Raw genomic sequence first — 24,497 nt, 5'->3', positions numbered from 1 at the left:
AATTATATAAGGTTGTAGCCTACCTCCTATAACAAGACGTGATCATCTTCATAACTTAAAATACTTATACTGAGCTAAAAAAAGGTAAGATTAGTACAAAAGCACTTGTGTGCACTATCTTAGGCAACTTCTGCATATCCACTTCCATCCCTCGATAGTAGAAGGCAGAGGAATGATCACATCATCCTGTCCAAGGTGTAACAGAAGACGTTTAAATGATTGAATCTCTTATAATCAGGATTAGCATTTCATTACAAGGAAAAATGCAGGTTTGACGAAGGCACTGAAAGTCGTATGCAGATTTTTTGCAAATTTATCATACTGTTCAATTTCCTGATGCCATTTTTAATAATTTAAGCAAACCTATTATTTAATTGTGTGTTTGGTCAAAATGCTGAAGAGTTCTGCATAAATTTAACCTGTAATCGATGATTTTATGATGATTTTAACAATGGAATATGAAATATTGAAACATAGATAAACAAAATGTATTTCCCTGTCCAACAATTTTGTCTTCCGATTTTTTGTCTGTGTGGTGACATTTGAAAATTGAAGATATTTTGATCACTTTCACTAAAGACAATGAAAGGAAACACGAAGCATAAATATCATATGTATAAAATTCACCTTTGTGATGCTGTTGAAGTCAAATTCTGAGTCAATCTGTCTCTAGTCATCGGTAGATTTAGCTTACATCTCATCACAACTTAAGTAAGTGTTCAGGTTTCTCTAGTGATCATGTTTTTTTAAAGGTTTTTTTGGGGGGGGCTTTTATTACAGAGACAGCCAGAGTAAAGAGTAGGAAATGGGAGGAAACAGTGGGGACTGACATGCAGAAAAGGGACCATAGGTTTAAGTGAACACAGGCTGTCCAGTTCAAGACTACAGCTTTTGTAGATGGGGTGAGACCTAACTGCTTGGCAAACTTGTGGCCCTGGTTTTTACGATCTAAAGTTCTTTCAAAGTAAACTTTAAGTTTTAGGTTAATTAGTCAGGAAAATCCTCTGCAGAATGATGTCTGAGTCCCTCTCAATTACTCAGATGTTGGCTTGCTTTAGCTCACTTCACCTTTCTTACATTTCAAACTGCATTAGAGAAATTGAAGGCTTGTCTTTATAAACTGAAGTGTGCTGTGGAAGAGTGTAGTGCAGTGCCAGGACTGCAGGAATGACTGGAGCCGTGCCCACAGTGTCTTAACTAAGAAATTATTTATAAATGTGCTTACATTGAATATAATCTTAATCTTTTTAATTACTCTGGGCACTCAAAGTTGAACAGTGAAAAGCTGTCATAAACTTTCCGTCCATCACTAACAAAAGAGTTTAAAGTCATGTTTTTAATGCTCCTCACATGGTGGGTCTTCTTGATTTCATATAATGCACAAATTAATTTCTCTTCAGTGTAGCTCAGTCACTTTGAGCATTAACACCCATCTTCTCCTGCAGGGTCGGGGATTCTCCAGAGCCATGACAGCCAAAGAGGCTCAGGCATTTGTTGGCGACGTTCCCTGTCAGGTCAACACACTTCAGGATGACAAGCTGTTTCTTGACCCACCTTCCACTCCACCCAGCGCTCGTTCCAGACGCCATCGCAGGGACACCCGCCCAGAGCTGTTGGACCTAACGGTCAGTTCATTCAGACATGAAAAGCTGTGTTTTCTATCAAGTGGTCCAGTTTGGCGCTGTAAGCCCTGATCTTGCTTAGTTTTCACAGCCAATGTCCATCCAGCCTGGCTCATAGTGATGGGGTTCCTGGCTCTTTTTAGAGATCTGCATCATTTGACTCTGCTGTGACTCTCCAGCTTACTGTGGTTTATTTGCCACTGGCTATAGGAATGGCTATAGGAAAATTATCCAGGAAGTGGTGCCTCTTTAACAGCTTTTCTCCCTTATTTGTCACAAACATGCTAAAAGACAGTGATACACAGTGATACACCATTTAGCAAATAAACCCTGTAGAGCACCGTTAGAGTCACTCTAAGGACTCAACAGTCACAGTCGCTCTGATGACCACTCATCAGTTATTTTTGAAATACCTGAAAATTAATAACATTTTGGCTTATATGGCTATCGAGTCTCACAGGCTCTTTGACGTAACATCATTTTAAGATATAGGCTAACTGGTGTAAAAAATACATCAGGTCTTGCAAGGGGAACATAATAGCACATCAGTATTGTGCATCACATAAACCCTTAGGGGTCCACCATCACGCCAGCGTAATTTCATCATGCACTACTTTTGTCATATGACAGCATGAAAACAAAGCCACATTTTGCATTGCAATCACTTCGTGTGGAAAGCATGATCTTCAAGCTTTCTTTCAGTTTTTGTTTGATGTCAATAGGTAAAGTAACACAGGAAATAAGTTCATTTTAATTTGATAAAAAAATTAATGTTACGCATAGGGGACAGTGGACCATGCTGTACAGGACTGGCAATGGTATTTTTTTCATAATTTCAGCATATTGTAATTTCTTTTTAAAATGACAATATATTTTTGTAAATAATTTTTTAAAATCAATTTTCATGGGGTGTTGTGTTTTTTGGAGGCCCTATGTTTTAAACAGTAAATCAAACTTAAAAAAACAGTTTTCATTTTATAAAGTTGAGTTAGTGCCGAAGAAGATTATACCAAATATGAGCATGGTATACTTTTTCTGAGTGGTTTATTTTGTCAAAATGACAAAATAGCTAGTGGATCTCAAAGAGTCAAATCAGAATGTGGTACCTTCAACTGTTGGCTTGGAAAAACGCCTCCACCTGCACTGGGAGTAACATGCACTCTCTTAAGCTGCTTCAGGACAGTATTCTTCAACTGCTCAGATAAATGCTGAAAAGTGCACCGCTCACTGTGGTAAAACCCTCGCTTCATCTGACTTTTTCACTCATCAATCTATTAACTGTGGCTTTAATCACTGTGGTAAAATGCTTCACCTCATATGTACATTTGCACTAATCTACTTGTTTTAATGATCTTATCTACCTCATGTAAATCTCCCCCCATCCTTGCATATTTGATACATCTGATCATATCTAGTCAGCATTCTTGCACCCTTTTGCACATCTTGCGACTATACTAACAATGCACACAGACTTGTATATAATAGAAAAAAATACCGACACCAGCTTGTACATGTTTAAATTTTATTTATCTTGTACTTTTTTCAGTTTTGTTTTTTTAAATGCAATGTTTAATTCCTATACACTGTGAGCAAAGGGAACCAGAGTCAAGTTACTTGTGTTAGCATACTTGGCCAGCTATGCTGATTTTTGTTTTAGTTCTGATTACGTAGTGATGTGTTGGCGAACAAGCAAGCCTTCTATGTGAAGGACAGGAACAAGCCATTTTCCTTTTATTGCTGTGTAACTGACATAAAAAGCTAAAGCAGTACAAACTGAAGAGGCGTTTGGGGGCTTAAAGACCGGCTCTTAGTACTGAGCTGAGCTAAATCCAAATTTTTAAACGGAGCTGGAATTCCCATCACGAAGAGCGAGTCTGGACAGACATAAAAGAGCCACACTTTTTGTTTACTGTTGGATTACCACTGATTACATCAGTTGACAGGGTGGTCTTTAATGTATACCAGTGAAGTATCTACACTGTAAAACCAGTCTGGATTAAGGCATCCCAGACCTCTTCCATGTGCAGTTTTGGCTATTGGATATCTATCGTCTTCTGGGATGTGTCCCCACCAAGCATTGAGGATTACTACTTGGTACCGATTGCCCTAGATGGTTAATCTGTTAGGCGAGTTGTAAACGATGTTTTAGTACTTGAATGAATGAACTTGGTCACATTCAGTCACTGCGCACATACTTGCAGGGGAGAGCATGCATCATTGATAAATCAGTACTTCCTCTTAAGATGTGTCTACTGAACATCTTCAGACACTTTCTCCGTCTGCTACTACAGTTTTCACTATGCTACAGGCCTGTATAATTATATCTAATTATAGCTGAGCCACAATTGTGATGAGTACTGTATCCTCTCCTCTGGGTAATTTCTTTAAGTGAGCTATTGTTTCATTTATGTGTCTGCGTGCTGCATACAGCATTAAACTACAGGACTGTGTATAGAACAAAATAGCTGCATAGAAAGAGTCATTATACAGTGTTAAACTCAACATGTTAGTTCATTTTTTACAGTTAATATGGAGAAACTAACTCGTGCATCAACCTTTTAAACTCTGTCAGGTTCCAGAACTGTACGCAATTATGGTGTTTCTCCTCGGTTTCTGCTTCTTCTTTTGCCATTAATTCCTCCTTGAATCGGTCTGTTTCTAAAACCTTGAGACCTTGTGCTGATAATAAGACTTTTCCACTGTGTTTATCCACAGATCAAGTTTGGAAAGGGGGAGTGGGTGGTCGGCTCGGTGCAGTACGAGAAGAAGAATGATTTGTCACTCTACATCATCATCCCTGCTGTCATTGTGCCCATGCTGCTCATCATTGCCATCTCTGTCTACTGCTACAGGTAATTCCAGCTATTTGAGTTCACTGACACCATAAGTTTAAAATAGTAATATAATAAGTTGCAGAAACTTCAAGTTTTTGGTCCTTGAATTTAATGTCACAAAACTCCATATTCACCTCTAAATCTGTTATTTTGGATGCCTTCAGTTGCAGGACAGGCTATTTCTGTCTGCTGTTAATCACAAAATCTCACCTGTCTGACTTACCAACCAACATTTTTTATGCCTGCTGTTCCTCCAGCCACTAATCTTTATGTTCTAGCAGAATTAGCTGTTATAAAATGTTCAAAGTCCTCCACATTTCACCAGAATATATGTCAAAAGTAACTTGACTATCATTTATATTGTCTTTCTTTATACTTCTTTCTATTTTCTTTGGCCTTATAAAAACTCAATCACTCGTTGTCCAGGATTTATGAGATATTAGCAGGGCGTTAATCCCCTCTTTGACCTCTAGTAAATAAGCTTTATGGGTGTTTTGGTGTACAAAAACAATCCCAGTTATACAGGATTCATATAGCCCCACCAAAGATTTAAGCAGAACACTGAAAACATCTCAAGTATGGGTTTTGTGGGTGGTTAAAGAAAGCATTAGTGCTTCATACCACACACATTGTGGTTCAAAGAAATAAAACCCAGAGGAAAAGTTGAAACAACACAGTATTTTGTCTGCAAAGCATCCTTAGAGAGCCTCTCATGTTTGTTTGATAATCCTGACCTCACTCAGGTTCACCTTGTGGATCCTGTGGAAGGGTCCTTACCCGGAGGTTCTGAAACATTTGAATTTTCATGTCTTGCCTTCTATTATTCATTCCTTTTTCTTTGGAGTAAGCTCACTGCTGGTAAACTTGTTTGTAAATGATGAAATATTTTTATGTTAATGCATGTCAGTGGAATGAAAGGTTCAATTCCCCAATTTGATCCACAGCAACTCAGTCAGCAAATACACAGATTCAAGTAATCAGCCTGGTGAGTTGGCTGTGTAACATCTAAGGACCCCTACTGATGATCTTTAGTTACATAATACCACTTCAGAGGGTTTCAGTTCGCTGAAGAGGCCTTCTTGATTTGAATTGCTTGAAGGCTGATTTAATAACCTCATATTTGATATTCACTTCACTTGAATAAACTTCGTATGCTGCTGTGTGTGAGTTGTATGCTAGGTGTCAAGTTTTGAATGAGGGGTGAAGTCATTTTGGTTTTTTAAAGATTCATTCCAGCTCACGAACTGACCATTTGAAATTTAATCCTGCATAAATAATAGTTTTAAGATGTTATCGAAGTTTGATTTAATAAATTCCTCTTATTGTGAAACTGGATAGAAACACAGTTATCTTATGCTTATTTTGAGTTCATTATGATCTTATAATGCTGTGCGATGTCTAAGTTTTGATGACGATTAGGTTGAACATGTTGGTCAGATTATTTGGTTCTTCTGTTGTGGGGGTTTTGTTGATGTTTGTTTTTGCTGTTGGTTGTTTTGTTGTCTTGGTCTTTTGTTTTCATTGAGATTATGTTGCTTTGTTTTTGTGTGTCACTGGAATTGGGCCAAAACCTCAGATCTCCCTTTTTCACGGTTTTACTTTTTTCCCATAAATCGGTGATATTAGTCACCTGATAAATCTGTCAGTGGGTTTTTACAATTTTTAAACCAATAAAGAGTTAATAAGAAGCCAACTATTATCATTCAGTGTTAAAGCATTGCAGCTTCTTTTACTTTTCCTGAGAAGTGGTAATTTTGGAGATATGAGGTTTTGGCCTGAAGCCAGTTGTATGCTTCTGCATGTGTCAAAGCACTTTGAACCCTTTTTAAAATAGTGGCAATCCAATAAAGTTTTTGTAATAATTGTAGTGATTTAAAAAGATATTTTTTAAATTTGTTCTTAAAGAAGTTCCCTTCCTACATGAGATTCATGATGTGTTCTTAACCTGCTGAACTGTTTCATCCATGTTCTACGATTGATAAATACCATGTGCGTGTAAGCTGATACTTCATGCACTTCTCTGCTAGTTAGCATAGCATAAATGCCCCTTTTATCCCCATATAAGGACATGAGACTGCAGGACTTTGTGCAAACACAGAAGGCACACTGGAGCAAGAGGAGAAGCAAGGCATCAGTAATGTCTAATAGAAAATGAATAGATAAATAACTACTATAATATGACCATTCACTGGACTCCCAGTTTAGGAAACACCCGAATAGTTGTAAAATTAAACTGGAAATAATTGATTTAATGATACATGTTGCATCAAGAGTAGATATAAAATATATGCTACAAACAGATAGATCTAATCATATCACTAACGGAGATAGCACTGCTATGAGAAATGACATGTATTGGCAGTAATAGGAGAAGGTTGCATGTCAAATGTATTCAAAAATGCACCCGCCCCCCAAATGAACATGTTTGAATAGAAACCTACATTTTATTCTAAATGTTAATGCTGTTAAATGCCTAAACATCATTTAAACACATTTAAATACCTTTGTGTGAGGCTAGGTCTGTCTTGTTTAAAATTGGGGTTTAATGAAAAATTCCTACCAATGTGCTTATTTAACATTTTTTAGTCAAGATCAAACATAACATGGTTTGGAAGAGACTTGACTATATTTAATGTATCTATTGTACATATGTTTGATAATATAAAAGTGCTAAATGGAAAAAAAACTGGAATAAGATCAAATTCAATTAATTGGAATGTGTTATTATGCCTGTCTTAATTTCATACGTTTGCGTGTTGATAAATGCAAAATGAATATTCTGTCCTGTCATATCAGTACTCAGATGTGTGAAAGAGTGCTCTGGAGTGTTTTTGCTTTTGTTTTTAGCAAAGAACATATCTCAGATAAAAAACACTGCGGTGAATGCCAGAAACTTGTTAAGTGGATTTCAAGAACAACCTTTTTCTTAAGAATGGTTGGTGAATTTGTCCCAGTGTATAGTGAAGATGGCTTGTCCTTCTCATTTTCACTTACATTTTCATATATGATTATCACAGCTGGTTTAATTTATAAGTTCAACTTGAAATTATCTGATGAATATGTATGACACTCCTACATAAGGAGTAGGAGGAGGGAAAAAAACACCCCGTGGTTCAGTCATATCAGCTCAGTGAATCTCAGAAAACATTGGAATTAAGTTAATGGTCCATCTCACAACTTAAAACAGCATGTCGTTTTTGATAAGACCCCTGAGATAAAAAGGCTGAAGTCCTTTACTCTTACAAACATTGTATTTATGATATATGTTGTGTTTGCTGAATCTGTTCAGGAGGAAGAGTCAACAGGCTGAGCGGGAGTACGAGAAAGTGAAGCACCAGCTGGAGAATCTGGAGGAGAGCGTGCGAGACCGCTGCAAGAAGGAATTCACAGGTACAGACAGTGCAGCTGTGCAGACGATCTGCAATAACACTAATGCCCCTTAAATGATCCATGTTTCTTAGAAGTTGTAAAGTAATGAAGTGCTTCATAGCTCTGATTACATTTCTTTGATGTATTGCACAGAAGTGAATTAAATAAATTCTGCAGCTTAACGTCATGTTATCATCTTTATGAGGAGCAGTTTTGCAGCAGCAGTAATAGAAAACAATCTTTCACAGCTGAAATAATTTTCCTCTGCAATGCTCTCATTTCTCTGCCTCTCATAACCTAATGACTGAGACAGAAGAGCAGCAAACAAATTACACAAAGCTGATTATTAAGTACAAAGAGGTATTATTTTTGTGTTTTCATCTTGTAGACTTGATGATCGAAATGGAGGACCACACCAATGAACTCAGCGAGGGAAGGATCCCCTTCCTGGACTATAAAACCTACACCGATCGTGTCTTCTTCCTGCCCTCTAAGGACGGTGCCAATGATGTCATGATCACAGGAAAGCTCGACATCCCTGAGGCTCGACGGGCCACAGTGACTCAGGCGTTGAACCAGTTCTCCAACCTCCTGAACTCCAAGACTTTCCTCATCAATGTAATTATACTGCACATGAACTTTCACTTCAAGGTCACAGTCATTATGTCTGCAATAACACTAGATTAAACTATTTAAACATAAGAGAAGGGTTAAAGCATTAAACTGCTTAAATGTTACTGTTCAACTCTATTTGGACATACTACAAAAACAGCTTATTATCTCACTACTATTGAACTGATAGACTGTAAATTGCATATATATGCTCATGTTTCTCAGTTGATGCCTTGTAATGATTTTGGTTATGACTTATCTTGAAACCACCTACATGTTTACATTTCTGCCTCTGAGAAGTATTCTATTGAATGGGATAAAAATAGATGAAGACATTCATTATCCCTTATTGGTTGTCTTTTTCTTACTTTGAGGTTCCTCTGATTGATTATGACAGAATAGTTAAAAAAAGTTTTGTATTTTATAATGATTTTCTTCTGACACTTTTTATTTAAAGCAAGAGGAAACCTTTGGTGTTGAAAAATGGAGCATTAACTGCAGAAAACCGCAGTTCCTTGAGTGTCCACTAGAGGCTGGCTGTAAAGCCAAGGAACCCCTATTGGATCCCATAATAAGACGCCTACTTTAGGGAGAATTCAGCATGTTTACAGCCTGGCTCAGAAAACGAATTTGGTATCAGTAGCTCATCTCTCTATTGGTGCACATTGTACAGGAATGATCTTTTTGTAATTCTTTTTTTTTTTTATTTTATTAAACCATATTATGCATACATTTCCATCATCAGGATTGCTCTTAATCTGGCTGACAGGCATTGTAGCAGTTTGCCATGAGGCTTAAAGACTTGTAAGTCTTGCAATACCAATGGATTTCTCATTAGGCAGATCCATCTCGCAAAGCTTTAAGCTGAAAAGTTTGTTCCTGATCAGAGAAAGGCCAGACCAATCAGCATTATTTCATTGATTCTCCAGCTTGCTCCACTGATAGTGAACAATGGCAATGGCTGCCCAAGTTATATTGTTAACTCCCTTGGGTGGACTGGGCCCATAATGTATGTGACAGAACATTCATCCAATCCCTCTCCAAGTGTCTTAAAGGTTCCAGCCTTCCCAAGCAACTTGTATAGAGCATGGCCTAGGTGGATGTGAAATATGATTTCAGGTTTAAGACTTGCCCCAAACCCGTCTCTTTGCCTGTTACTCTATTGATTGAAGTTAGAATGAGTCAGCATTTCCAATGTGGCAACCAGCATCAACTGTTTTCAAAAAATCTCTTCAGAAACCAACGAATGATGTCTCTGAGACTATATCCATGCTTTGTACCCTTGGATTTAAGGCTTTAAGCTTGTGATTAATGCTAATGCTGGAATAATAGAATACTAAACTAAATGCAGAACATGATGCACATTACCCACTAAATGTAAAAATGTTAGCGTTGTTAATGCTATATTAGCATATAGATTAAAATATTACACCTCTAGCTAGCAGTAAGCAAGGTTTTTGATACTTCAGTCTTTCAAAAGTATAGTTCATTCAAACAATAATATTTAAAATTCTGCAACCAGGGGGCCAAACAATGACACAATATGATGATTAAAACGCTGCCATCTCCATTGTTTACTTTTTGTTTTGAATTAAGGTCTCTGTTCAGTAGAAATGGCACCTCATAAGGCATATTTTCCTAACAGAAAATCAACGTTTTGTTTTCTTTCGAACATTTCTCATGAGGGAGAAATGCACTGGAAAAGGCACTTCCACGGTCATGCCGGAAGTGCTCCCAAAATGCACATATGCTTTCGAATACAAAGATGTGCATGCGCTCTGGTGTCACTTCCAGCATGAACGCTGAAGTGCACTTTGAAATGCTTTTCTTACCTATTATTAAAAAATTAGTAATGAAAACCAAACATTGGTTTCTGTTTAGTATATGTACCTTATAAGGTGCTGTTTATTGGTTCCACAGTTCAAAACAAGAAGTATTGAGAAGTGAGGTCACAGAGGTTGGCGGCGCTGAGTAGTGCTGGTCTTAAGTTGCTGGAAATGCCTGGTGTGGGTGAGTTTGGCTGATTAAACTTGAAACCAGTGGCAGTCTCCATGACAAACAGGCCCTGTTACAATCATAAAAATTGGGAATTTCTGTCTTTATAATCTTTTTGAAATATTTGAGATATGTTAAAACCTCAACTAAAAAATTGTGTATTTAACATAGGAATGGCCAGTTTTTACTTAAAGGTAATCCTGTGCAAAGGTTCAAAAAGTGCATCTTCAACCATGAATGAATTTTAATAACATATATAAATGTTTATTTTTTTTATATGTGGGTATATAAGTAATTTGGTCCTTTTTACCAAACTCTTTCAGCTATCATGTTACAAACATAGCAGCAGCACAAGCATTCAACCATATCCTTGAGCATGCAAACGATGTCTTTTTATTTGGAGCTTCTCACAAATCAAAAATAAATTTGTTTTGTTTTTGGCCTTGTTCAGCATAATGGAAAAGTTTGCTTCTGTCTTTGTTTAACAGGGTTACAGCACATCAAGTTGTGGTTACACAAGCCATCCTCCTAAAAGACAGATTTATGTCTATTTTGAGTTCATCTGAGGGTTTGCTGATTTTTGTAAAAAGATCAGAACACAGATGCCTAATCTTTAGCAACTAAGGCAGACACTCATTAAACAGGATCACATATGTGGGTTTACCTTCTGATGGTACTCTGTCTACTGCATCTTTTAGTTTATAAAGTCTGTAGTATTTGCAGTAAGTATATTGGGAGGTCCCTTATATCTATTCTAAATTCATGCTGTCCTCCTTTGATTTAAGGATGTTTTTATGCTTTAGTTAGTGGAGTACAGTGTTGGAAGTGAGAAGCAGAAGACATAGCTGAGGGAGACGTGTGAAGATTCCTAATAATCCAATCTTGCTGGCACAGAAAAAGCCTCTGAGGTGTTAGCTGCATATGTGTGGATGATTCCTCTTCCTCTAATTGGTATCTTTTCTGAGCTACGGCATTTTGCAGGGCAAAATTGAATTTACCTTGATAATTATTGTTTTCACTGACATTATGGTTTTGATTATTTTAAAGCTTAATATGTGGGGTTTGCTTGAGTGTGTGCATGTCAGCTTCACCAAGATGATTAAACGCGCACTCTGTTTGCCTGTCTTTGTATGTGTATGTTTTTTTATAGTTCATTCGCACCCTGGAGCGCAGTCATGACTTCAACGCGAGGGCCAAGGTGTACTTTGCCTCCCTGCTGACAGTGGCTCTGCATGGGAAGCTGGAATACTACACCGACATCATGAGAACACTGTTGCTGGAGCTGATGGAGGAATATGTCCACAGCAAGAATCCTAAACTCATGCTGCGCAGGTGAGCCAGTGCTGCTGTTCAGTGTATATTCCTGCAGTCAGACACAATTACTAAAACCAGAGCTAGGTGAGGTGTCTGAGAAATTCTGCTCTCTAAGGTAAGCTGGATAACTTGTATGCTTTTCAGTAGTGCTGTCAAAATAACACATTTTGATTAATTCATCAGAAAAACATCACGTGAATGTAAATTACATTATGCAGATTAATCACACTCTTGTTTCATCACATAACCATCCGTAGTAGCTTTGTAACTTTTGAGCTTGTGCTGTTATTTTTTCTTTTATCCATCCAAGGGATCAACACCATGTGAGATCGATCTGACAAATTATTTTAGGCTTTGTGTGAGGGTTGTAATTCCCACGATGACTCCTCCACATACACCTTTCCTAGGCAATCCGGGCCATGCCCAAGCATGCTTGCTCCCCAAAGACCAGATTATTTGACTGGTGTGAGAGTTCTGTACCACGCTCAAGCGTGGTACACTTACTTGGCTCTGGCATGGATGGAAGAGGTGGGCTTCAGCATGGTATGACTGTGTTTGCATGCACACAAGCACAGGTGTGCAGCCTGGATGTCACAACTAATTGATGCGACTGTTCTGCTCAACAGTCATTTTAAACAATGGCAGTGTTAGAGAGTGTATCTGATCAAAAAACAAAACTTAAAGTAAGGCACAAAGCTCTGTCAGACAGTTGCTGCCATGTCATCTTTGTGTTTCTTCATTTTGCCAACTCTGTGAGAGCATGCGTCTGGTAAACTGGGTCATGTCATTGCGTGATAACGTATCCGTGCTCAGGCCTGGTTGGACTTAGAGCAATATGAGTGCAGGCCACTAGGGGACTGGGTAGGGGGCCGAGTGTGCTTGAGCAGGGCAGCTGGCCCCAGTGTGAGTGCATCTTGAGTGGACATCTGCCCTCAGTTTCCTCCCTCCTGTGCCTTTATGCCTCTAGTGAGATGCACACAAGCACACACATCAATTATATAGAGGCCTGTTGAGTTGAACTTTAAATGCATATATTGATGTGCAGTGTTTTCTGTTTAATGTGTGAATCGTGATCTCTGTTTCAGAAGCTTTTACAAAGTTCCACTTCCTTTAAGAAACATGTTCTTTACAATTCTTTCATTTTGTCATTAACAAGGCGCTTTGTCCATGCCCTTTTACCATGCTCTAAAAACTGAATAAACTCTTGATAACCTTTAGAACAAAGGATATTATAAATGAGGAAGCTATACATAACCAACCACACACAGGGTTGTGCAGTAAGTACCCAGAATACTTATCCTTGCTTCTCATGTTAGTGATGCAGTCAAGTAATTACAAAGCCTGTCATTTATTTGATTGTTTTCTTATTAAATAACAGCACTATTTTAGTCAAACTAGTGGAGTACATTTAGGGATGGCAATGTAGGTCTGCTGTTGGGTCAGTCTCCCTAGACCAGTTGTTTTCAAAGTGTGAGGCGGGCCTTCCCAGGGGGGCACCACAGGGCTTCAGTGAAGGCGTGAAACCCTAAAGCCTGAAAAGGTGATTTGCTTTGCTAGCTGCTGCTGTGCATGAGGGGAATTGGATTTATAGTTAATGTAAAGACTACACTGGAGGCAACTGTTAGAGTTAGTATTTTCATTGATCCTGATGATGCTCAAAGACCACAGTGTTTAATGAGCAAAGATGTACAAGCTAATAACAGCATAAGGCTGTGTGAACCCTGGGGTCATATTGAGACAAAAGCACTAAGTCTAGTGACCAAACCAGGGGAATGTTTTCACGCAAGTGAAAGGAATTTTGATCACAGAAGGTAACTGAGACACTTCACACCGAAAACACTAAGACAGCCTGTGCAAGTGCAGGTTATTGAGAACGATCAAAAGTGAGCACCAGGCAAGGCTGAAGGTGGAGGATTATCTGCTGTTATGTAACCCTGCATCACCTGCATTGATGCAAACTCATAGTTCCCACTTAATTAGAGCGTAGAGCAAAATAAGCAGGTAGTATAAAGAATAAATTCATTACTGAGACCAAATATCTGATTGCCTGGAAAAGATGGAGGTTTAAAGACACATGCAGATCAAAATAGGTAGGGGGCTCAAGTCTACTTTCAAATTGCCTCATCTGCACAACATTCCAGTGCCTGTCATTGGAACTTAAGTAGAACAGGAGGAAACTGAACTGTGTCCTCTGCCTTAATGTAAAGTTACTGAGAGCCACCAGCAGATCAGTTTTACCCTATTTTTTTAACATGGAGACATTAATTGTTCCCTCAGGATAAACCCTAATGGTCCCTAATGAGCCCTGACTAATTCCTCTGTGAGGGTGACTTGTGTAGTCCTGAGTAAAAAATCTTAGAGTTCTCATTTCTCATTGATTTGGACCAGGGCAACAGCTGTTCTTCCAGGAGTCCACAGATTAAATTACCATACCAAGGAAACAAGTCATGTCCAACCCAGGGATGAATTGTGATAACTTTTTGACTTCAAAATAATCTGGGACCCAGTAAGTCACTTCAGAGGTAGCTCCTGGGGTTCACATGCAAACATTGCATTTAAATAGGCAACAAAAAGGGGGGAAAATGGGAATAATACAAACTGTAAGTAAAAAACACAGAATAACACAAAGGACAGAAAAAATGCCAAACATAAAGGAAAACAAATGTGGTTTTATTTAGTATTCAGATAAGTATCACCACAACTACAATGGCTAAGGTAGCCAGATTAGATCAAAAATGTAAAGAAACATCTGATGAAACCCTGAGGGGACAGCAGTATCATTTCAAAAACTGTGTAGAGTGACAACACATGAATATAAAACTAAAGCTCCCTATTGTAGGACATCATTTGAACAAGTGTTCCAGAATTTTTCAAATTAAATATAATTTAAAATCTCCCTTTACCTGGCATCGTTAAAATAATTCTCACAATAAAAGCTACATGCATAACTAACACAATCCCTTTCTGTATCAGCATCCCTCTGTTTTGCTCCATCTGCAGTAGCTGGCATTATCATTGTTAGCACATGAGCATGTTGTGGAAGCTTCACATCCTCAGAAGGGTGCTTACACTGTGGTAGGCTGTCGTGTTTGGCATCATTTGCCGGGAGATCATAAGATGTCCTTATTTCTGAGCTCCGTGATCACAATCACTTCATATCTAAACCCTGGCAGCGCTATTATGAACCACTTTTGAAGGACTGGGATTCGCTTCAAGATACAGAGGACTGTTTCATTCTTTTGCCACGTTCTCTGTTAAATTTTGCTCTGATTACTGTAGTCCACTATGAAGAGCCAGACTGCGGCTTGATCTATTCCAGGCCTCCTCCTTCTGCTTCTCCTTCTGTTTTTTTTCTTTTCCTGCTTGGATTCCATACACCGTGTATGGGATAGATCTTTTGTTGTTGTCTCCTTTCAACAGCTTCTTTTGCTATTGCTATAAACCAACAAGGCATAAGCTAATATGCACTCCGTTTCTATGATGCTTAAAATCCACTGAAAACGTGTGTCATATTGTTTGCACTTTTCACTTGAAGATTAAGATTATAGTCCTGTAGCAGAGGGGTTTTCAGCGAGTGTTTCTATTGGGGAAAAAAATCATTCAACCATCAGGCAAGTTTTATTGTGTACAGATTTCAACTGTATATAACTAAATTTTATCGCACAGGCAGAAAATATCTGACCTGCACCAGTTTCAACTTTATAATCACTATTTTTACAAATATTAGACTCCATATTACAGTACATGTATTGTAATTAAGGGCCAGGCGATATTGTTTTTTCAGGGCCAATATTGATACCTATTGCTAGTATTGCATGTGACCAATAACTGATATCTGGAACAAATATGCATTTGTTATTACAAGCATTCTGTATGTAATGTAGTAAAAGTAAAACTGCAAGTTGAAAAATGTAAACAAAACAAATAATTTAGCATTAGCTCTGTCAACATGAGAAATAGCACAGAAGCAGGGCACAGGAAGTGTCACCCAGGATTCAGTGCTGATTGTGGGCAGGACTTTAAATCAGTCTGTAGAGATTCATAACAAATCTAGAGGATGGCACACCTTACCTCAAATTTCCGCTTACAGCGACCGTGCTGCAATCCACTGGCAAGTTGTCCTGCGGAGTAAATCGCTCCCTCTCTTGTCTATCAGAGCGGTTCCACTGCCCGCACTCCAATCCGGCAGCAGTGCATCCCTGGAGCGCTGCTCCGCCCCGCTTCATTCGAGATACTCTGCAGGGCTATTTTCAGCGCCGGCCACTGCTAAACCACGTCATTTCCCATTGATCAGAAAGCTCCAAACAGGAAGTTACAGGCATAGAATATCCAGTCCTTTCAAAATACAGCACAATGCACGGACACCCGATGCTAAATCATCACTATATCAACATTGCATCTCATCCTGAAGTGTGAGCAAAGGGTCACTGGGATGTCAGTGGGTCACAGAGCTACAACAGCGCCATTGACTAGGAAAAGTTAACTTTTGAGGACATTTAGCCAAAGAGTTTTACATAAAACCACAGATCCTTTAAGCAAACATTAACCTTTTAACTTCCTTATGTACTCACCCAATGGTGGGAGCAATAATATCATGGACATGTACCGGAAAGGATGATAAATTAACCCCAAAAGGTAAAATAATCTTCTGTTGACATACTATTCCTATGTGTGGACTCGCAGTTCTCCCGTGATTCCTGCCCGCTGATCAGGTCTGCTTGCTGCGGTGCAGTGCTCTAGACATGCTTCTAATGTGCAAGGCCGCTTGCCTTTGGTCGGAGAAAACCCGCGGCGCTTTGGTAGGCGGTGCAGTCATCGTATGTGGACATTGCGGGTTACAGTGAAGCCCACCTTTGAAGTAACTGATTCTGGCCAAGTATCGGTGCTGATAAATGGTCTACCCCTGATTTGAATACGATCAAATACTTTTTTCCATGTATTGTATATATGAGCTCTGTTAAAAAGACATTGTTGTCTCATCCTCACAGTTGGTATGAGTACGTTTTTGCAGATGTTTTTAAGATGTGGTTATTTTTTTAAATGGAAGAAACCAAAACTCTTAGGGTAAAAATGATTGAAATGTGACTAAAACTAACACACATTTACGTCAATAAGGCAAAAAATGGCTGTCTAAGTTGAAACCCTCAGGGATCTCTGGGAGATCCCCAAAACAGACTACGTCTTATAAGTGGGACTTTTACTCTGGATTTTATAGTTGAAAAGTTCTGGACAAAATGATGAAGAGGTTCATCTTTGTCCATGGTGGATGCCAAAATTGGTACTAACTGAAAGTTCCTCAAAGGTTCTTTAAAGTTTGTGTCTACTTTGGTTCTGGTCTCTTCCTGCCAAATGGTGTTTTATAAGCCAGGTTTGGATAGGGATATTATTGCATTTATACATGGCACAACAACAACATAACTTAACTGATGAGGAGGATATTGAAAAATCAGCCCTTCATGATTAAAAAATGACTTTAAATCGAATTTATTATGAACAGTGTGTCCTATCAGCACATGAGCGTCAAATATCAGTTTGCATCACGAAGAATTTGACACCTGCTGGTCACACTGCCTCTCATATATTCATTTCTCCTCCCTGTAAATTTCTGTTTTTCAGTGTGACATTCAGCACTTTTGATGTGAATTTGGAGAAATGGAAGTTTGGCTCTTTGTATTGACAAGCATTTAACAGCAGTGAGTCATATAGATTTCTGCCTCAACAAAAAAACAAGCAAGTTCTTAAACACAGAAATTGATATTACTAATGCACCACTATCTTCTCTTTGTGAAACAAGCTCTGTTGAAACAGAGAACATTAATTGGACAACACTTTAACTTGGCAGCATCTAAAATAAACTGTGTTTTAAAAAACATCCTTAAACCGTCAGCTGGTTTATTTGATTGCTAAATAGTCCTCATCAGAGAATCTCCAATTTTAGTCTTCCTTGTTCATTTTCCTCTCCTCCGCTAATCACACCAAGGTCAAATCATTCACGGTCCGCCCCCTCCTTCAGCTGCAGGACCCACTTGTCTGAGAGTGTAGTCAGTCACTCATCAGTGCTGGGAGGGGGGCTCTGTGATCTGAACTGTCTGCTGTGCCTCAGCATGCCTTGACTGGCTGTTATGCAAGTACACATCTTAATTATCCCCCAGTGGAGAGCCTCATTATGTTGATTAGGCCATTGTGCCAACACAGGCTCCCTTATATACAAGATATCTAATTAGGCATGCTAGCTGCTAACAACAGACCATCGCCAGTGGATATCTGACATTAAGATGAGCGATCAGTCAAGTGACCACTGACATGAGTTTTGAATTGAGATATCTCAGTCAACACTGTCAAGCTGTGCAGGGTTTTCACTTGTTGACATTTTTCGAGCCGTCATAACAAAGCAGTGTGTCAATATAATGAGGATGTAATGAAAATGGACCAAGAGAAGTTTTACATCTCATTCTGCAATTGTCTCCAATGCAATTGTTTGTCTTGCAGCCAGGTTAAACACAAGACACAGAGGTGAACAGAACACATAATAAAACCATAAAACATGGTACAAAGTATGAAAAACACAAGCTCAACACTCACAAGAGAATTCTACATGAAGCAACCTCTTAGTTTTGATAATTTTTTATGGTTTTATGGCTTATGGAAGCAAAATAGTGATTAGATTTGTCTTTCTTTTTCCTGGCATCTCTCATCCCTTTTTGTTAGCACTGATTTTCACAGTACACCCTCATTAAACTAAAACAATAACATTAACCTCTGTTAATAATGCAAATCTCCTGTTTTGCAGGTCAGAGACAGTGGTGGAAAGGATGCTGTGTAACTGGATGTCTATCTGCCTTTACCAGTTTTTGAAGGTAGCATTACTGGTTGTTTTATATGTGAATTTAATGTAAATGTAGTCAAAGGGGAGTCCTAATATATACATGTTTTAGAGACAGGCTAATTAACTCAGTAGTGATTTGTCTTTTGTATTTAATGTCAACTACAACAGCAATTGTGTTTAATGACATGCTGCTGCAAACAGACTTAGCGCAAAGATTTTTCAGTTTCCTTCATTAGAGCTTACTATTGATAATGCTCATTTATTTGTCTTCTAACTGCTAATAACAACAATTAGCTTCTTGACAACATCTGAGACAACTTCTGAGTGGCTTTGTGTGTGTGTGTGCTTTATGTGTGTACCAGGACTCAGCAGGCGAGCCCTTGTATAAGCTGTTCCGAGCCATCAAGCACCAGATCGAGAAAGGGCCTGTGGACGCCAGAGTGAAGAAAGCCAAGTACACCCTCAACGACACGGGCTTGTTGGGCGATGATGTCGAGTATTCTGTCCTGGTGAGACGGGCACACAAACACAAACGTTCATGCAGACAAACAAAGAGGCAAACGCGCAGACATACAAAGTCAAACCCAGTCTCAGTCAGGAAAACAGAAACCGCACACGTTGCTTTGAGATTGCATGGGGTTTTTGTGCCTGGCGTGCAACACAAACATACAAAGACACACACATACAGAGTACAGTTTCCATGGCAACCACCAAAAGCCCCATAGGCGACTGCCCGCTTCAGTGTGACATCCATTTTCAGTGTCAATGTTCCCCGGCTCCAAAAAAAAAAAACGACACTGGGTACACATTCCAATATAGCTGTGGAATGCACGACTCAGGTGAAAAGTACTACAAGACCTTACAACTAAAGAGCACAATTCGGCTCGACAAACATGCCTCCACCTTCCCTAACCTGTTGGATTTTTCTGGATCTTTTGTACAGACGACTTGCTGTTGTGAACAACCTGCTGCTCGACCCATCTGACTTCAACTACAACAAAAAATCAGCTTTACATCTATTATCATCATCATTATTATTCAATATTATTTCAAATGTTAAAGTGAATTGAAGATCTGTTTAACTTGCATTGCTTTAATCATCTATATATAATATACATTTTTCCCTTCATTTCCATTATTTTTGCTAATACTGGTATTAAAATGTTCAGTTTACGTAGCTGTTTTTGCAAATTCCAAACACACTGTTCCTGTTCTCATCATTGGCATCAAAGGCTTACTGCTGAGGATCCACCTGTCTGCGACTACTTCATCTACTAAGGCCAGCCTTTGTTTTATTATCATTTGAACCCAAGGGCAATTCTACTTTAACTGCTATAATAAGTAATAATATATTTCTGACCATTACCCCCTGCAGCGCTTCATCCACTTCCACCTTCCACCTGCACCGACTACAAGTCTTTCAATTCCCACCCATGCATTCCGCACAGATTCTTACAATCCATGTTGAATATTCAGAATAGCAGACATTGTGTTTAATTTCAGGAATGGCAATAATAATAGTACTATATTCACTTCAGCAGCATGACAATGTTTCCTCCCTGAATGAAGAAAAACTCTAAGAAAACAACTGCTACACTCAAATCCCTATTATGCGTAGAGGTGTTAGACATGAATAAAAGAGCAGCTGGGTGCCACGTACTGAATTCATTCTAGGTTATGGCTTAGTAATAGCAATGTTAAAGTAGTATTTACCAACATTATTTTCAAATCATCTGTTGTTTTTTATTTTAAGTCAAACAGAGGTGTTGTTTCCTGATCTCTGGAAAGTTTGGGCACCAAAAAAAACTACAGCACACCTCCATCAGCTCTTGCAGACAGTAGGCTAATCTTTACTCTATTAATGCTGTGCTGTTACCAACCTCATCATTAGATGCTTAATGCAATAAAGCCAAATTTCATGGAGAGGGGTGTTCCCAAATAACTGCACAATGGCTTAGTTTCTCTGCACATGATAAGCCAACAACACAATCCCACTGCCCAAAGACACGTTCAAACAACGTCTTTTCCACGTCATTTTTGCACGTCTAATTTTGGTCCCCTGAAGGTGCAGACTGTTACTCCAGATGATGTCTAGTGAACGTCCATTAATGTTGCCCACAGTACCTCCGTACAGGAGCTAGTTGTTGTCCAAATGTGGTCTTTATGGACGTCTTTTCTACGTCAAATTTAAACTCATTGTGATGTTGGAGTAGTGGTGAACCCAAAATGCAGACCAGAATGACGAAGTCTAACAGATTTATTGGTTAACAGTTTCAGTGAAGGGAGGGGGTTCCATGTGTAGGGGCCAGTGAGGGCTCTGGAATGAGAGTGCTGTGGCTGGGCTGTGGTGTGGCACGGAGTGAGGCACTGGAAAGGAGGAGAAGAGGCAGGATTAGTGGAGAGGTCAAACAAAGCACTGGAATTAATCATCAACAAGAGTCACAATAAATGAGAGGGAGCCTGAGAGCTGAGGTTACCACTGGTGAGTAGCTGGCAATACTGTGGCGCTGAGGTGAGTCTCTGCAGGCTTCTTAAAGGAACCCTGCATGATCAGACCAGTTCATCTTGTTGGATATATATTTGTATCTCTCATATACATATTGAACTAAAAAACTCACTAGATATCTGCATTTTGAGTAATTTGAGTTTATAAATTCACCAGGAGGCTGCCATGTGCTGTGACGTCACAGTTCCGCAAAGCTCGCCATTCCTATGCAGTAACCACTGTTGCAGACTGGCAGCCAAAGTTAAGGCTGCATCTCAGAGACGCAGCATGTCTCACACATGGAGAATTCTAAGATTTGAGGTCTCCTCTGTTTTTTATTTGCACCATGAGCAGTTATCTGTCCATCTAGACAGGGAAATGATAAATACAGAGCCATATTTACCTTGTTGTAGTAAATATTTACGTCCACATCTGCAGAATCTGTTTGAAATCAGTTTCTTGATGAACCAGATGAAGGCTGCGAGCTAAACGCGTCTGTTTAATAAGGTTGTTCCCTAAACTTCTACTCTATATGAAGCTTACTGTTTCCACACGGTTCAGGTAAAGATAAACACAGAACCAAAACACTTCCGGTTTGTGCTTTTCAAAGTAATAGTCCACTTAAGGATTTCGTTGGAGAAACTCAGTTTGTATGCACACACTGCTTTTATTTTGAAAAGCTCCCGGCACGCTTCTGCTATTCACTGTATCTCACTTGTATGGAATGAGGAAGGAGGAATGACCAAGAGGGTCACACAGCTTTGACAGCAGGGAGACCAAACCAACATGCAATAAACTACTGTCTGGTATGAAAGCTGTTATGGCAGCACCAGCTGCAAGCAGAAAAACAGTCTGAAAAACGGTTAATAACAATGGCAAAGATTGCTGCGCACTGTGACGTCGCATGGACCAAAACATGGCGGCCTCCTGGTGAGTTTATGAGCTCAAATTTACTCAAACTGCAGATATCTGGGATATTTAGTGAGTTTTTTAGTTCAATATACATTTTAGAGATGCAAATATCTATCCAACTAGATAAACTTGTCTGATCATGCAGGGTTCCTTTTACAGGGAGCTTGATTGCAGAGCAGAGACAGGTGTGTCCAATCAGTGTAAGTGCCACTGGGGGAAGGGAGCAGCCTCAGAAGAAACACAGTGACGTAAACAGCAGTCACCACAACAAAGTAACCGGAAATACCAAAATAAACTTAAGTGAAACAAGAAACACCACACTCATTTTAGACATTGTTTTTATACTGCTTCTAGTTTCTGTGCATAACTGTAGTCCTATTTCAGGAGGTGGCATACTGTTCCAGCTCATTTTCCTATAGCTTCACCTGATTTTCTCAGCAGCAGATGGTAACTGGAAATGCATACAGAAGCGTTATACATTTCCACTTCAAACCTGCTGCTGAGCCAGACGAAGCTACAGGAAAATTAACCGGTAGAGGAAACAAGTCCTCCACCTTCTGGACACATGGGACTACAGTCAGGTTTACAATAAATCACAATCCAATCCCGACATCATGTTCCCGATTGCAAACATGTCACTCTTGACATAAGTTGAGAAGTACTATTACTACTACTACTACTACTAGACAGTAGTCAGCGTAACCTGCAGTTAAGTTTGTAAAAACAATAGTAGAAAAATACAGTGAATAAAATTACCTTATCTTTGGTCTGTACCACAAATATAAGAACAATAAAAATATAAAACAATAAAAACTAAAGTATGAACACTGTTATACTACAGTATAAAATCAGCTTTATGACTAAAATAATGTTAACGGTTTCTCCCAGTTGAGAATTTCACCACACTGACGCCATTAACGTTTGAGTTTACTGTAAATTATGGCCATAAATTTGTCTTCCATTTGTCGTTTCATTGTTTCTCTTGTCTCTCTTTGTGCATCCCCCTCTTTTCTCTTCCTGCTTTTCCCCCACCCTCTTTACCCCTTTCCAACCCCAGCGCAGTTTCAGCAGATGGCTGTCAACATGAGTCAGGTTGAGCAAGAGGTTCCTGCCTGTTAATGGGAAGGTTTTCCTCGCCACTTTAGCAATGCTAGTGTTGAGTTCATAGTGATAAGTGTTGGGTCTTTGTGATGATACATCAAAGAGTATGGTCTAGACCTGTCCTCTTTGTGAATTGTCTTGTGATAAGTTCAGTTATGAATTTCTGCTATACAAAAAAAGATTGATTGATTGATTGATTGAACTAAAGAGCAGAATCCATCTCGACAAACACGCCCTCACCTCCCCCAACCTGCAACTGCTCTGTATCCATTTGGGCAGCTTTTGGGAGTCAGGGAAAAAAGCCTGCATCCCAGGCTTGCTTTTTGTATCGTGTTTCAATAATGGAAGCTAATGTGAACACAGCTGTTTTCTGTTAAAGTCAGCACAAATAAAAAGACCCATGGGTAATGGCGTTGTCGAGGACAATTATCAAATTAGCCTGAATTACACGTCTCCTGCCGTGATGGATCGCCTTGTGTGATTGAATTACAGAGGGAGAAAAAAAATCCGATGAGCTTGATTTCACAGACCGACAGTGGGTTCCCTGGTGGCTTTAATTCACAGCATGCTCTTCCCACCTTGGAAGCAGAGGAGCTTATATGGGTCAGATTTTCTTTGCCTCTTGTTTGAATCCTTGCATTGGTCAGTTAGTTATTTCTGACAGAGTTGACTGACTGTGGGAGGTGAGGTGGGTCTGAGTTTGCTCCCACCGTGCCTTGGTCATTAGCTGGCCATGGTGACAGCAGTCTTCTCAGGTGTCAAATCAGAGTGTATATCTGTGTGAGTGCCTACAGAAACCCGGTTGCCATGACGACAACATCCCGACAGAGGGACTTGGGTTGTGTGGGTGTACTTTTTGTTGGTGGGTGGCTGGGTGCTCTGGCCATGTTTGAATATTTCTGCATATTTGTCATTTGTCTGCGTAGGTGCACATGTTCCATGAGCTTAATGTGTGTTCTCCTTTTTTCTGTGTGCATGTGCTTCCAGACCCTTCAAGTGCTGGTGCAGGGAGAGGGTCCAGATGTGACGCCCGTCAAGGTGCTGAACTGTGACACCATCTCGCAGGTGAAAGAGAAGATCATAGAGCAGGTGTACAGGAACCTGCCATACTCCCAGAGGCCTAAGGTTGACAGTGTCACGCTGGGTGAGTTAATGAAGAACACTTAAGAGGAGGATGAGATGAAGCAGGGAACATCATGAATAACAGAGGAGTATCATGAAGTGGAGAGGATCTCAAGATAAATAGGATTTCTGTCTTTACTGAAATGCATGTTCAGTTGAATCATGCATTGTCTATATAGTTTTATTTTTTTCATGTTTGCATCATTTCAAGGAGGATATTTTTCTCTCTCTGTTTCTGTCTGTGGAATAAAAAGGCTTTGTTGAGGTGAGAATTTTATTCAGTGTCACCAACATGAAAAATGCCT

The 24,497-nt window shown here is 39.3% G+C and overlaps 1 protein-coding gene across 1 annotated transcript in view; it reads left to right on the top strand.

Moving 5' to 3' along the window:
* The window catches only part of plxnb2b (plexin b2b), an 82,813-nt gene that overhangs the window by 39,411 nt on the left and 18,905 nt on the right, over positions 1–24,497 (top strand). The window contains exons 19-26 of the mRNA XM_041795287.1: positions 1,446–1,625; positions 4,338–4,474; positions 7,746–7,846; positions 8,214–8,443; positions 11,583–11,764; positions 18,537–18,603; positions 18,935–19,081; positions 24,058–24,214. Of these exons, the coding sequence (XP_041651221.1) occupies positions 1,446–1,625; positions 4,338–4,474; positions 7,746–7,846; positions 8,214–8,443; positions 11,583–11,764; positions 18,537–18,603; positions 18,935–19,081; positions 24,058–24,214 (1,201 nt within the window). The remainder of the gene's footprint in view (positions 1–1,445; positions 1,626–4,337; positions 4,475–7,745; positions 7,847–8,213; positions 8,444–11,582; positions 11,765–18,536; positions 18,604–18,934; positions 19,082–24,057; positions 24,215–24,497) is intronic.

Source organism: Cheilinus undulatus, linkage group 9 (genome assembly GCF_018320785.1).
Source record: "Cheilinus undulatus linkage group 9, ASM1832078v1, whole genome shotgun sequence".
In the NCBI taxonomy this organism is placed as follows: Eukaryota; Metazoa; Chordata; class Actinopteri; order Labriformes; family Labridae; genus Cheilinus; species Cheilinus undulatus.
Note: the sequence above shows the minus strand (reverse complement) of the source record. Positions and strands in the feature narration are given on the sequence as shown.